This window comes from Gigantopelta aegis, chromosome 6, assembly GCF_016097555.1.
Source record: "Gigantopelta aegis isolate Gae_Host chromosome 6, Gae_host_genome, whole genome shotgun sequence".
In the NCBI taxonomy this organism is placed as follows: domain Eukaryota; kingdom Metazoa; phylum Mollusca; class Gastropoda; order Neomphalida; family Peltospiridae; genus Gigantopelta; species Gigantopelta aegis.
In genome coordinates, this window is record NC_054704.1 from 97,941,851 (window position 1) to 97,958,559 (window position 16,709).

Sequence of the window (16,709 nt, forward strand, 5' to 3'; positions counted from 1 at the left end):
GTATTTACGGTTTGAACTTATTGTACATACATTTGTTGATGTTTCATCGTATGTGTGACATCTTAATTACACGTGTACTATAACTTGTACTATCTTCTACTGGTGTACATATTTAAGAAATAATTTCTGCAATGATATTACAAGTTTTTGTTTGACCATTATTGTTCATAACGTAAATTAGGCATTGACATATATCTGTATTTATTTTCAGTTTGCTGCATTTTTCTCCTTCACTTGGACTTTTGGCGCATTCCTGTGTAAAGCCGTCCACTATATGCAAAACGTCTCCATGATTTGTTCTGTGTGGACTCTCACGGTGATAAGTATTGAAAGGTATGGTCATCTTATTTTAAAACGATATTAGTATTTGAAAAAACATATATTGAAGATTTTAGTAGTTTTATTTTAATCCAAAATTGTAACACTTTATAGTTAAACCTAAATATCCTTTGTAACAAAGATATCGACTTTTTAAAATCGTAACGTAGCGTGAATACATATGAAATGTGTTTTGGTAATTTTGACGACTGTTCCAAAACTCCTCACGAAGCGTCTCATTACGTAGTAATGTATTTTAAAGCCCTTATCATTGAAATACGTTTGTTCCAATTCTCAGAATGAGTTTCAAACTACATTGTACTTCCATATGCTCCAGCAGATCGTTACAAATCATGCCCGTCACTCTTTTTGATTTTATTTGATTGCCAACTCAACTACGAACATGTGTCTAGATGGTTCAAAAGGTGTATTTATGTATTTTTCATATACATGTAATTCCCATATGAAAACATTATCAACTAATTGATTGATGTGTCCACCATTTGTGTGCTTTAAAACAGCTTATTCTGACCCACCCACCCCCACCCACCCCCACGCCCGAAAAATAATATCCGCCAAAAACCCCAAGCAACAACCCAACCCAACATTAGTCCAATAACACTGATGTATTGGAGCAGAGTTAGACATTAGTTGGAGACATTAAGACAGCAGAATTTTTAAAATGTCGATGTTTGATACACCAACGACCGCAGTGCATGCCAATAACTTTACACCCCAACAGGTGTCCAGCGAACCCTTTCAGCTGTAAGTTGCAACATTGGTTCTCTTCAGGAAATGTTGTTCCAGCTGGATGTTTTAAACACAGCTTGGAATACAGACCCAACACGAAAAGAACATATCGCAATGTCGAGATCAAACGCGTCTATATTTTGTGCATCATTTGGCTATTATCACTGTTGCAATAACTTTGTGGTTTTAAAACAATGGCGATTTTGACCAAGATTCGTAGCTTCGAGTTATTTGTTTAAAGATACCACGATTTATTGTCTTAACCTGTTTTTATTTTTATTTCCTTACTACATTTCCTATCGCCCCATAAAACAACTCATAGTAAAGTTGCCGCACGGTGTGGGTGGTCCCTAGTATAAAATCCTAGCTACGCCATTGCCCAGATATCTAACAGTAACTTGCGACACTTGGATTAGACTAGAGTGATAGAAGTAACAGACTTCCGCCACGAAGTATACTCTTAGCGGATAGCAACAAGGATTCTTTGGCACAGGAGTGTAATACGTGACAACATAATTATCGGAGGAACAACATCGATTTTTGTATGGTTCAACAAAACCAGAAAAAAAAACCCTTGTAAAGCAATTATGGTGTTGTTTTTTCTTTTCTTTTTTTTTATTATTATTTAAACTTGCATTCTGAAAGTTGCAAGTGTCACATTTCGGAAATTGTACACGCATTTTTGTGTATTTTTTTATAAATAAATACATTAATCGAATCTACATATAGGCTAATCATTGGATAATTAATTCAAGAATTTCAAAATGGTAATATTCACTCGGCGTAAATAGTTGTTTCCTTGAAAATCGATAGCGACAAAATGTGAAGTACACAGAAACATTCATCGCGTATTGATTAAAATAATAACCAGTTCCAAATCAATATGGAGATGCAATTCAAATTTAAACTGATGTTTCGTGTTAACCTAATTCAATTCTCTTTTGCAATAATTAAATTTAGAAAATAGTAGAAAATTAAAAAATGAGGGTTTTTGTTAGCATGTAACTTAAAGTATAATCTTTACATTCACTAGAAAAATGAAGAAATAATTTTGGTCATTGTGCACCTTTCAGACATCCCCTTTAAATCAGTCATTATCAATGTTCTGTCATTGTACGCCTGTCTCTCTGTCAGTCTTTCTGTCTGTCTGTCCGTCCGTCCGTCCGTCCGTCCGTCAGTCCCACATTTAGTTTCCTGGATGTGTTTTTAACAATGCCTTCAGATATTGAGCTAAAATTGTGTGTATAGCTTTATCATTTTACAGATCAAGCTTGACTTTCATGGTGACTTAACCCCTTTGTACACAATTATGGCCCTCGAACTTGAAAATATATCTCTGTCTGTCTTTCTCAGTCTCTCTCTCTCTGTCTCTCTGTCTCTGTCTCTGTCTCTCTCTCTCTCTCTCTCTCTCTCTCTCTCTCTCTCTCTCTCTCTCTCTCTCTCTCTCTCTCTCTCTCTCTCTCTCTCTCTCTCCTGTGTGTGTGTGTGTGTGTGTGTCTCCAAAAAGCATTATGACCACACCAACCCTAGAGCCTCACCAGTATGAAAAGCCACATCATAAACAGCAAGATACGGGCTATGACAGAATCATCAAAGTAAAATTGGTCTGAGCGTCGGATCATTAAATATGTAAAGATGTAGAGATATTTTGCGGAAATCAGCAGCCATGACCACCAATACTGGCTATGTGGATGCTAATTTAATAAATCGTTATTTGTGAGCCAGAAGACAACTCGGTAAAACCCCTGGCACGTAATCCAGACCTATTTAATCCCCCCACTACCATCACCATTGGCCGGTAATCCCCTGCAAGGCTCGGGCAAATGAAATTACCTCCAATCTGATACACATTACCAAAACCGTGCAGTAAAAACACAACACCCTCCCCGACCCCCAACAAAAAAAACCCAACAACATAAAAAAAAACAAAAAACAAAAAAACCCACAGCAGTCTCGTTATCGATTTTATACCGGTGTAAACGGATTATAAGTCCGTAGGAATACTTGTCTATTAATACAAGTCCTAGGTGTAGCATATCAAGCTATGCAAGTCTTAGGCCAAAACCCATTAAAATAAACCAAGTATGAAAGTCCTGGTAGGTATATGGTTTCTAAGAAATGGAGGTCCGATAGAACTACTCTTGCTAAGACTGGAGGTTCCTTCCTTTTACCAATGCCTCAGTTATTTAATGATTAAGACACTGGACTTGAGGCTGGTAGGTACTGGATTCGCAGCTCGGCACTGGTGTTGTCTTAGAGTTAGTCTCATTGGCTCAGGCCACACACCCACCCCACGCATACATCAAACAATTTTCGTGTCTGAAGTTGATGTATAGTTGTATTGGCTGTCAGTCATTTTGAATATTGAACACTTTTGTATATTTAATATGAAAACTAATACTATTTCGTTTAGGTTCGTTGCTATACGATACCCACTGAAGGCGAAGTCACTATGCACGATGCGACACGCCCAGATCGTGGTGGTTTGCGTGTGGCTGCAGGCATTCATAATGGCCTTACCGATTATCTTTGGCAGGGTAAGTATAGATCTTCTGATGAATGTGTCAAGATCCGACACCAATTTAGTTACTTTTGGATGACTGTTTAAAATCACCCCCAGCATGTAATGTTTCCACTGAATTTTACTCATTTAAATGAATTCATCGCATGCCTAGTGTTATAAAAGTTAACTGAATTAATGGTCGATGCATATTGATACATATTAATGCATAGATACGGCACAAAAAAGAGGTAAACCCCCCCCCCCCCCCAAAAAAAAAAAAAACCCCAACAAAAACAAACAACAACAACCACCCAACTGGCGTTGATTCAAATCAAAACACCACGTATATAATGTCTTAAAATGGAGCTAAAAAAAGAATTTTAAAATAAAAACTTTCACAATTCGTACTGTTGAGGTGTACTATATAAATTTATAGTCAAACATTTTGGATATTATGTGATTTAAAGCACGTGTTTTGCATTTTTCAGTTTTAAAGCCTATTTCTCTATGGTGTGCGTGCGTGCGCGTGTACCTTTGTCCGTAAAAATAAGCATTACTCAGCAATACAGAAACGTCACCAATTAAATAAAAATAGAGCTTCTAACATTAAAGGAGCACGCTTTCATACTTTTCCTGGGATGGGGATTTGGTGGGTGGATGTTCATGTGTTCATACTTTTCCTGGGATGGGGATTTGGTGTGTGGATGTTCATGTGTTCATACTTTTCCTGGGATGGGGATTTGGTGGGTGGATGTTCATGTGTTCGTACTTTTCCTGGGATGGGGATTTGGTGGGTGGATGTTCATACTTTTCCTGGGATGGGGATTTGGTAGGTGGATGTTCATGTGTTCATACTTTTCCTGGGATGGGGATTTGGTGGGTGGATGTTCATACTTTTCCTGGGATGGGGATTTGGTGGGTGGATGTTCATGTGTTCATACGTTTCCTGGGATGGGGATTTGGTGGGTGGATGTTCGTACTTTTCCTGGGATGGGGATTTGGTGGGTGGATGTTCATGTGTTCGTACTTTTCCTGGGATGGGGATTTGGTGGGTGGATGTTCATACTTTTCCTTGTTTCCCAGCTTGTTTCCACAATGCTACGCTTCCCTTCCTTCTCGTCTTCTTGTCTGGAATGGTTATATTCCACTCAAATCATGTCAGGCACCTGTCCAACACAAGATAACCTACTGATAAAAGGCTAACTAAAAGGGTTAAATAATTCAATTTACTTGTAGAAAAAAATATTTTGTTAATCGAAGAATCTTTAGATAACGGCCGATGGAATTGGGCGTGTTCATTTGACACGAACATTTCACAACGCTATGCCAGGCGGATGTTGACGACAAGTGTACTCTCTTTGTGCGAGTTATCTGTCTCTGACGGCGTTATCTGGCCGCTGACAGTCAACCTGACAGATTTGGTGGTTTCTCCAATTTCATAACATTTGATAAGTCTGGAATCTAGCTTTACTGGACGTGACCCGTACAGGCGCATTACAATTTCAACATTCCCCGACTTGTTTATGCAAAGATTGTATGTGCGCTTGATTATGTTGAAGTTGTTTATTGGAAATAAATGCGAAAATTGAGAAATAAGGTAGTGTAACTTTTGGATAATGTGAAGAGCGCTGTGCAATCATTGGTGTAGTATACATCTATCATAGAGCAAGTCTCAGGTCATATTGCGATAGGTAGGCAAGTGACAAATTGCACTAACAATATGCCGTAAATAGTGTAGTGTTACTGTTAGATAATATTAAAGAGCGCTTTGCAATCATTTGGTATCGTATACATCTATCGTAGAGCAAGTCTCAGGTCATATTGTGATAGGTAGGTAAGTGAAATTGCACTAACAATATACCGTAAATAGTGTAGTGTTATTTTTAGATAATGTTAAAGAGCGCTTTGCAATCATTTGGTATCGTATACATCTATCATAGAGCAAGTCTCAGGCCATATTGTGATAGGTAGGTAAGTGACAAATTGCACTAACAATATGCCGTAAATCCTCGTATAGAAGCCAAAGCTTCTACTAGGTTTTTTTCCGCGACACCCTGACACATCTTAACGACAAAACCGTATTCCCATATCAAAATCGTATCTCTACACAAGTCGGAGTCGAAAGGACGTTCGGCAAAGCGTGATTGGTTCCATGATCCATTATCAGGTGGTCACCCTTAAGGAGAACTGCCTCTCCCCTAGGAGATCCGTAACAGGATGTTTCATCCCTCGTGCACCGCCCGTAGGTAGACTGCCACTCCCAAGACTAGCTTAGAAAACCCAAAACTTGCACAGGATAGAGCTGAATAACAGGCTTTGTAAGAAGGTGCCAGAAGGCGTGGTCGCGGCAGGTTGTAAATTGAGCCTAGTGTCTCTGTCTATTCCAGAACCACAAGCAGGTTGGCGTCGTCCGCGTGGCCTACTGGTGCCAGAAGGAGTGGTCGCGACAAATGTACTCCATCTTGTACGAGATGTACATGCTCATCGTGATGCTTGTCATCCCGGGAGCCTTGATGCTGACCACCTACATCTTCATCTCTCTGGAAGTCTGGAGGCTGGCAGGAATCAGAGCCAACATGAGGTCAGGCAGGTGAGTGCACGCTTTTATTATAACAAGGAACTAGCCTTCACCTTCGGTTTTTTTAGCGATCTTAGCGCTAAGAACTCCTTTAAAAGTGCACAAGGAAGTTATGCACTTAAGATGATCTTAGAGCTAAGATCACCTCGTATATTATAGATCCAAGATTCTAACAGAGTGACGATCTAACCTCAAGACAACGCCATACAAATGTGTATGCATATTGTAGCGTGATTAGAGACGGAGTCCAGACTCTAAAAAGGTTTTATAAGCACAGGCCCAGGTGCGTAAAAACGTTTAGAATATAGACTGAAGACTAACAGAGTATGAGACATTAACATCACACATTGAATGCGTGTGTGGTCTTTAGATATTCGAGTCTAGACTCTTAACTAAAACCTGTAATAAGCGTAGGCCCTGGTACTCGTACAATAATGTTTACAAAGTTTGTTTTGTTTAACGACACCACTATAGCACATTCCTTTATTAATCATCGGCTATTGGATGTCAAACATAGGGTAATTTTGACATATAATCTTAGAGAGGAAAACTAGCTACATGTTTCCATTAGTAGAAAGGGATCTTTTATATGCACCATCCCAGACAGGGTAGCACACGCCACCGCCTTTGATATACCAGTCGTGGCGCACTGGCTGGGACGAGAAATAGCCCAATGGGCTCACCGACGGGGATCGATCCTAAACCGACCACGCATCAAGCCAGCGCTTTACCATTGGGCTACGAACCGCCCCTGTACGGTGTGCCTGGCTAAAAGTTGTTAGTTACAGTAATACTTGAAGTAAATATGTAATGACAGATACACATCGCACAATCTATACTAAATGAGATAATTAATAATCAATTGTTTGATAGTAATGAGAAAAATGCTTCGTTTTTAAATGAATCACACCAGTTTGTTTATGGCAGTATGTGTCTAAGTGTCTTCTATAACTACCACGATTGACGCACACATGCACACTAAAACGAGTGCAACTCATTAAAAACATCTACGATAAAGTTTGTACAGCACTAGGTTCGCATCTCGGTTACGGATCCTAAACTATGACTTTTAGTAGCTCACTGGTGACGTTTAAGGCCTCGGCACCGACTTAACACTCGTTAACAACTAATCATTAACCCTTTCCAGGTCAGACGCCCAGTGTAATTTCAGGGTGGTGCCCAGGGGTGTGACTGTGACGACGTATTTGAACCTGAGATTGATGTAAATCCGAAAATGAAACTTGTTTTCCTTTTCCCCGATTAAGACTGACTTTACGGTCGTCATGAATTAGCCTTGATTACACGCTGTGTGGCAAGAGGCTAGATGCGTCGTAATCAGCTAACATCTTGAAAGGTTAACCACGCGGGCAGAACAGTGCGCTCTAGAAACACATTGCCCATATATCTGGATAAGATCGGGCTTTTTCTAAATTCATTTCTCTGTCTTCCAAGTAGTGTAAGTAATGGTCCACTTTGCATTAACAGTATTCATACAGATTTCATTGTGCTTGTGCTTTACGTTATGACCCAGTGTGTGTGTGTGTGTCTGTGTGTGTGTGTGTGTGTGTGTGTGTGTATGTGTGTGTATGTGTGTCTGTGTGTGTGTATGTGTGTGTGTGTGTGTGTGTATGTGTGTGTGTGTGTGTGTCTGTGTGTGTCTGTGTGTGTGTATGTGTGTCTGTGTGTGTATGTGTGTCTGTGTGTGTGTTTGTGTGTGTGTGTGTGTGTCTGTGTGTATGTGTGTCTGTGTGTGTCTGTGTGTGTGTGTGTGTGTTTATGTGTGTGTTGACTTGTGCATGTGTGTATTCATTACTTTTCAATTACTTTAAACTGATTAGTAGTAAATATCTAATTATCTATGGAACTAATGTTGAAAATCGCTTGGAACGTCATTATCGATCATCGATTTTATATATATATATAGTCGGTTTTCATCAACAGATTTTTAATTGTACGATAATTTTTTTTATATAGATTTGAAATTCGAAATGATTTGCATTCTTATGACTATGCCGCTATTGTCGTGTTGACTGTGACACTACACATTTGAATAATTTAACGTTTTAGTATCTATTCAGTATCAACCTTCTTCCTCCAGGTATACACGAACACAATCTGAAAACACTGGGACGCCACTATATATAGCTATAAAATGTATATAATATACTAAACCATAAAGTTTGTTTTGTTTAACGACACCACAATAGCACATTGATTAATTAATCATCGGCTACTGGATGTCAGGTAAGCCTATATATTTTTATTCGACAGAGCTACTGGTGCGAAATTACAGGTTCCCCGGAAGTCGTGTTCGAAGAGTGACTCTGGAGACTCGTCATCTGTCCCTTTGACTGCTGGACGCAGTGACGCGTCGAGGTCAAGGCAAAAGAAATCCCAGAGCGATGACCAGGAAACAAGAAAACAGGTATTTAACATAGCGATGTAGTAAGGTTAAAATGATTATTGATACATTAACGATAACTGTACAGCAGACGTTTTTGACGACACTACTAGAGCACATTGATTTATTAATAATAAGCTGTTGGATGTCAAACATTTGGTCATTCTAACATATAGTCTGAGAGAGAGAGAGAGAGAGAGAGAGAGAGAGAGAGAGAGAGAGAGAGAGAGAGAGAGAGAGAGAAAGGACGAGAGAGAGGGGCACGAGAGAGAAAGAGAGAGGACGAGAGAGAGGGGGGCGAGAGAGAGAGAGAGAGAGAGAGAGAGAGAGAGAGAGCCTATGTAATGTAACCGTGTGTGTCTTTCTCCTATATTGCAGGTCGTTCTCATGCTGATGGTCGTGGTGCTCGTCTTCTTCGTGTGCTGGACTCCCATCATCATCAACAACGTGCTCACGGCGTTCGGCGTCATCGAGCCCCTGCACCACGGCTGGCTGCGCTACATGCGGCTCGCCTTCTTCCTGCTGTCCTATATGAACAGCTGTGTGAACCCGATCGTGTACGCCTTCATGTCCAAGAACTTCAGACAGACGTTCAAGTTCGCCGTCTGCGCCTGCATCAAGGGCAAGGCCTTCGTGCGCATGTATCGATTCAGCAGATCGTTCAACAGCACCCGCACGTCCGTGCTGCACACGAACGGAAGTGTCGTCTATCCGAATGAGCGGGAAAACAACAGTTCCGACGTGTTCAGGCCCATCATGACTGTAGCAGACGAGGAGGTGGAACTTCAGAAAATGACTTCAGAGAAGTCGAGAATGGTCTAAACTATTGTCTGTGCAAAACATAAAGAAAATCTATTACGCATGGGTTTTCTTTCTGAATTTCAACGGGTGAACATATTTTCTGAATGTCCGACGGTGAAAATATAGAGTACGACTGCAGATGAGGAAGTTGGACTTCACAAAATGACACGACTGAGAATGGTCTAATCTCTTGTCATTGCAGTTAAATAAACGTACTAGTATCAGTTACACGTGGGTTTGATTCTGATTTTCAACAGACGAACACATAGTAAATCATTGGTTGAGTGTGACTGCAGAAAAGGAAGTTGAACTTAAAAAAGTGAGATAGTCCAGAATGGTCTAAAGTCTTGACTCATAAATATACCATATCCATTACACATGGGTTGTTTTCCTGAGTTTCAGCAAGTGAACACATAGTGTTCTGAATGTCGACAGGTGAACATACTGTGGAAGTAAATCACTGGCTGAGTACCTCTGCAGATGATGAGGTTGACCTTCAGTGCAACAAATAAACGATATTTGTTACAGGTGAATTGTTTTCAAAATTCTAGCAGGTAAAAATATATTACAATAGTAAATCTCTAGCTGAGAACAGCTACAGACGAGGAGGTTGAAGTTCAGAAAATGACACACGTCGAGAAACGTTTTGTGTAATGAACATACATCTATTACACGTCGGTTTGTTTTTCTGAATTCCAGCAAGTGAACATATTGTTTCCTGAATGTCTCTAGGCGAACATATTACGGGAAGCAAATCATTGGTTATTACATAAGCGATACGTGTAAAGATCGAGGATAATAATGTCTGTAAATAATGTTGTAAATGAGTTTTGCGTGTTTTAATGTACAAGATGACACAGTTTTACGGACATGAAGTCGAATGCTTATTTCATGAGAGATGGCAAGTTCCTAGAAGAATAGATACGCATTTGAAAACAGAATGTAACCATTCGGATTAACAAGAGGCCTTGCAAAGAGAGCTGAGTGGGTGGGTAGCCGCTGGAAGGGCGTCAACTTCCACATCATCAGAAACCGAAAATTAACATTAGATTGTCATTATTTTAATATTTTCATAATACAAGCTACATAGAGCATATTTTAGGTATGTATTTTATTGCCTATCCATCGAATTCTAGTAACCCCCGCACTCTCATGGGACCGGGGATGACGAGTTCGATGAACATTTTACTTCTATATTGGTATATGTAAGATATTATGTTGTACCGTATAAACATGCATCGTATTTAACTTCGGCGCCATTACATGTAGCATTAAAGTTATATAATGGGCAAAGGGAAATATATGACATGTCCTTAAAATATTAAATAAATTGGTTAAAGTACGACTGTCTTTAGAAAGGTATCTGATCTTTAAATGTATTCGGTATGAATTTACAAACGACAAAATGTAACAATGTTGAATCGGTAATGAAACGATGTAAATACATGAAGCCAAGTTAATTAATGGGAACAGACACGGCCGTGTCAAAATATCCCTTTAACTCTGTCTTATGCAGATACGATTTTGAACAAAACTGTTTTGTCGTTCATATTAAAGAATATTAAAGAGACAGTTACTATTATATTTACAAACAATATATGATACATCATATGCCTCGACCTTGACATAAAAAACAAAAAAATGAATTATGATGACTCTCCCGAAGATGAAAATTGGTTAAACCAAATCTCGGTAAATATCTAGAATGTTTCAAAACCTGCAGTCAAATGACCTGTAGTACAGTGCATTTTTTTTCCATTTTCCACTTATATGTAAGAACCATGCAAATGCATATTCCATTCAAAACATTATTGGTCACCACATTACCAAAAGCTAAGCTTAAGTAACTTTTGATGTTGATGTATACATATATAATATATCAAGTTTATTCATCGTAAATATTTTTATGCATACTTTTGTAAAACCACTAATACTCTAAGGTCTTTGAGTTAAACTGGTGACCTTTGACCTGGATATAGACGAAACCAGTCTAAATATTTGTATTGGTTTTTTAGGGTTATTTATTTTAATTAATTAATTTATTTATTTATTTATTTTGCTAAATTACATTAATTCTTGCGGGCAAAAGCTGCTGCCCATTTATATTTAACTTTTATAATGTTACAAAAGTTGATTTGAAATGCACTTGCACTGGTGAGTTCTAAGCTTAAATTTCATCTGGGAGAACATATCTTCGAATCTCGTAAGGCATTTTCGGGAGACGTGTTTTATTATTTTATGTTTAGTTAGTCTGCATATTTCCCTATGCATAAATGGTTTGAATAAACTTCATTTTGTGATTGAAGTGTAAACAATGGTTCAAATAAAGTTCATTTTGTATTTGAAGTGTAAACAATGGTTTAAATACATTTTATGGTTGAAATGTAACAAAAACATTTGCCTTTCATATGATCAATTCTGGAATAATCATAACTAGTTCGCAGCTTTTCATCATCATTTTCAATAATTATTTATAATTACAAGTGTCTCTGACAGGGCAGCCCTTTGACAAAATCCATGTAAAAAGAGAATCTTACAATTAAAAATTCCTAGTCTCGTTATTTTAGTTATAATAGTTTTATATGAACAGATGCAGTCCACGGTGAATGCATTTAGAACTAATGTATTGCTAATGGAACATCATCTTATGTGATGTGAGATAGAATTATTAATGTATATATTATTTTTCAAAAGTCATTGCTCATATTACCTTTGTGTCAATTTTCACCAATCCATAACGTCAGAAATATAATTAATGACAATGATGTATTATATATAGATCATTGCGTTACTGAGTATAAACATATGTAATAAAATGGATTTTAGTCGTTTCGTATTGCATTGGTTATATTTGTTAAATAACTATCCTCAGTTGTTGCCATTGCTAAGATGTTGCCGACTTTTATTAGCTAAAATTACACAGTAAATAGTTTCTGATCATCCTAGTGTTTGTACTAAGTCAAACTTCATTTCATTTCACACCATATATTTTTGGTACGTACGAAATTATTGTGAAAGTCAATCCCGTTTGGGCTACTTACAAACATTATGATTACTAAAAATATATTGAATACACATACACTAATATTGTAAACAAGAAACTAAAGTTAGTATGATATTTTAATTTTTTAAAAATATTTTATTAGTCGGAAACATCTTATAATGGCAGCAAACTCAGGGTAGTCTGTTTAAATATAGCGGCTCCAAGACATAGTTTTGAACTGGTGGAGGGACGTAGTAAAGACCTTGATTAATGCGCGGTTGGTTTGAGATTGATCCCCGTCGGTGGCCTCAATAGGCTATTTCTCGGTCCAGCCAGTGCAACACGCCTGATATATCAAATGCCCTGGTATGTGCTATCATGCATGTAGGATGGTGCATATAAAAGAACCCTTGCTACTAATTGAAAAATGTAGCGAGTTTCTTCTCTAAGACTGTCACAGTTACCAAATGTTTGACATCCATTAGCCGATGATTAATACATCAATACCCTAGTGGTGTCGTTAAACAAAACAAACTTTAACTTTTTAACTTTAGTTTTGAACCGATGCTATATTACCTAATCGTACGAACACGAAAAGGATGTTTGTTTAATACGACAGTTCTTTACATTGTGTAATGGCGGTCATGCATTTGAGCCGTTTTCCTTGTGCGTTGGTTTTTGATACGACGTGGGAGCAGAACGTTGAAAACGGACTCGTCAAAAACAGAACAAATCCCCCCCCCCCCCCCCCCCCCCCAAAAAAAAAAAAAAAAAATATATATATATATATATTTATATAAAAATAAAATAAAATAAAATAAAATAGATAAAATTCTATGGTTATCAATAGCCGGGTGTTTTTTTGGTAACAACACCCGTACCATGTGCTTCTAACATACGGAATATGTGACAAGAAAATGGGAGGAAACCTGTGACAGACACAGGAGGATTTGTATATGCATTGCCAGCGCATTTCAAGGCATGTGATATAGAACCCTTGCGAATTTCTGGTTGGAACTGGAAATATGGTAGTGGGTCACCGATTTTATTTTTATTCCTTACGATACACGGTAATCACTAAACTGAATCGCACTTTTAAAACGCAAAGGAATATGACCTCATTGCGATACTTGTAGAACAGTTCACCATTGTGATAACGTAAAATGTGGCCATTCATAACCTTCCCACCCCAACACATGTATTGCATTACACATTATATCGCTAAAACCACTCCCTCCTCTAAAATACGTCACATTTTTGTCAATCACCCCCCCCCCCCCCCCATCCTTTCATTGTTTCTGTTACATAAATTTACTACCATACTTGGCTTTCTGTTTTAATTCTTGATTTGTTTCTTTTTGGTATTATTAAGTAGTTGATAAACATCATCTGTAATAGACCTACAAGAACTTGACCACGACTATCTGTTTAGTTTATGGATATAAATTACATGTTTTGAAAATGCAACGTAAATCTTACAACCACCTCCCTCCCAAACAAAAGACAAAACACCCCCCTAACAACAAAGAAAAAACAAAACAACCACCCCCGAAAAACAAACAAAAACAAAACAAAACAAAAACAAACCCCACAACAACAAACAACAGTAACAATTCTTCCGAACGACATTTTATAGAGCACTGCATTGATCATTCCGTAAAGCTCCCCCGCCCAGAACGTTACATAATAATTGAATTGTTCCGTACACGCAGCACAGGAATCTTACATTGGTCCAAAACCTTTTAACAGCGGCCGACTTTAACCTAATTCAATACGAAAAAGATAACAACATGTTTTTTAATGAATGAATGAATGAATGAATGTTTAACGACACCCCAGCACGAAAAATACATCGGCTATTGGGTGTCAAACTATGGTAATGCAAATAAATAAAGTGATGATCAACATCAATATAAAAATTCAAGGTTTAAACAAAAACAGTGTAAAGAACTGTGCCAAAAATACAAATACAAATATCACAGAATTTTACGGACACCGAATTTTACTCTAAACTTCAATTTGTGCTGTATTGGCCATTCTCAAAGAGAATGTTACACCCCTGCACCACGGTGAGGTTACAGCACGCGCAGGGGACATTTTTTTAACGACGAACTATTCACCCAGCCGACCGATATCAGGCCAGGTTTTACTCTACGGCCATCCAATATTCCCAGATTAAACCTTGTTGAAAAGTGTAATAAAATGGTGCAATCACTAGTACAAGAGCAGGATGAATCACGCCACAGGGCAAACACATTTGGACCATCAATTAAAAGTCATTAACATTTCGATATAGCCAGATCACGGATAAGTAGGCTGTGGAGATAGGAAAGCCATCGAACGATCCCGCCTGCTCTTGGACGTGCTCACAGTACCGGGTCACCGGCGAATGCTTTTTGCAAAGCAATTAGTGCTAACGCAAGAAAATTGATGAAAGCAGTTTTGATCTCCGTGACTCTTCAGCCCACAGAGTTTTGCAATACGCGTTTTAATTGTGGTCGTACGTGCAGCGGCATTGGGACGTATTGGCTGCAAGCGGTAATTCCACAGAACGAAAAGACATTCAATGATTCATTGATTCAGGAAGCCACCAGACGTGAAAGCGACAAATGGAAAAGAGATTTGAAGGAAATATTAGTCTGCTTCTGCAAATACTGCCATCCAGACGCCACTGATAGCGGGAAGTACGCGTAACCACTGTTTACGTCCCGTAATCCAAGAAAAGCGATTACGCATCAGCTTGAAAAACAACCCCTCAAACACACACACATACAATAAAAGGCTGTCATCGCGCAAACACGTCGACAGTGGTTCTTTTGTAATATGAAGCACACATTAAAGCCAATTGGAAGTCGGATTACTCGATAGAACATAAATAAGTTCCGTTTATTTTATATGAGAATATAGATGTTTTTATCAAACAACACTAAACGTCAGAACTCTATTGATCCAACAACAGTCATCTATACAGACGACTATCCAACTGATACGTTTACAATATCAAACTAATATGCTTTGAATTAACCCCTTCCCCACCCAAAACCAGCACACTAAACAGTAACCGATGCTTGTGCGCGGCTCTATACTCGTGGGTATGGGTGCGGGGCTGCTCGATCCACGAAAAGAAAACAAGTAAATGAGTAACGCAGACGACAACTTTATTGAAACATTTCGTCAACGCATAATGACTAAGTGTGAACTTCCTGGGTCCACTTTACAAGTTACAGTGATCGCACATTTATTTCAGACACGTTCAAGTTGTAAAGAAATTGTCCGGAGTTTGTTGCCACTGTTAAGATGTTGCCGACTAACAAAGACAGTTTAATGAATAAAACTTCATTTTATTTCTTAAAGGGACATTCCTGAGTTTGCTGCATTGTAATAAAGTACTTCTACGATTAAACTTACATATTAAATATATTTTCTTGTTTAAAATATCGGTGTCTGTATATTCAATGTGTTTCTGGTCGTCTTAATGTTTGTAAGAAGCCCAAACTGGATTTTATCTTCAAATAATTTCGTACGTACGAAAAAAACTATATTTTAGGAAATAAGATGAAATTTAACCTAGTCCAAATATCAGAACGATCAGAAATAAGTTTATTATACAGCCACTAATATTTGATGCAGAAAAATATAAGATTTGATAAGTAATTACAATCGTTAAAAAGTTTGTGTTAGTCGATAACATCTTAAGAAGTGCAGCAAACTCAGGAATGTCCCTTTAATATAATAGTTTTTGTTCGTACGTACGAAATTATTAGGTGTCCCAACTATAGTTTGGGCTACTAACAAACACCAGGACGATCAGAAAGACATATACACACTGATATTCTAAACAAAATAGTATATTTAGTATGCAAATTTAGTCGTTAAAATATTTAATTTGTCAGTAACATCTTACAATGATATCAAACTCGGGAAAGTCTCCTTAAACGCCGGCAGAATACAACATCATCCAAATAATTTATTTATGATGCCTACTCTTGCAGTTACGCATATGTCTGATTAACGTACGCCTCAGAACAATCAATTTTGGTCGTGCTTATTCCATTGTATGGCGTCCGGCGTCATCACCGCGGAGAAGTCAATTATATGTCTTTAAATTGATTCCTTACCAGTATATATAGCTATATGTATGTAATACCAAAACATCTCCAATCGTGTCCTCTCTAAATGGTATGTAAGAAATGAAATGCAATAGTTGTAAAATGCGATTGTTTTAATTGTGTCAGACAGAGAAAGTCCACACTTTTTCCAGTAGTTCTCACAAGATCCACGAACATTCGTAGGTGTAATAAGCATAATTTGCACTGTATCGACATTGTAGTTGGAATTATAGCTCAGTTTTAAAGCCCTCGCATAATGCCCCTCA

The 16,709-nt window shown here is 38.1% G+C and overlaps 1 protein-coding gene across 1 annotated transcript in view; it reads left to right on the top strand.

The window, feature by feature from the left end:
* The window catches only part of LOC121376316 (QRFP-like peptide receptor), a 48,193-nt gene extending 36,011 nt beyond the window's left edge, over positions 1–12,182 (top strand). Inside the window, exons 2-6 of the mRNA XM_041504159.1 lie at positions 212–333; positions 3,482–3,605; positions 5,959–6,161; positions 8,421–8,574; positions 8,929–12,182. Of these exons, the coding sequence (XP_041360093.1) occupies positions 212–333; positions 3,482–3,605; positions 5,959–6,161; positions 8,421–8,574; positions 8,929–9,372 (1,047 nt within the window). The 3' untranslated portion in view covers positions 9,373–12,182. The remainder of the gene's footprint in view (positions 1–211; positions 334–3,481; positions 3,606–5,958; positions 6,162–8,420; positions 8,575–8,928) is intronic.
* The last annotated feature ends 4,527 nt before the right edge of the window (positions 12,183–16,709 follow it).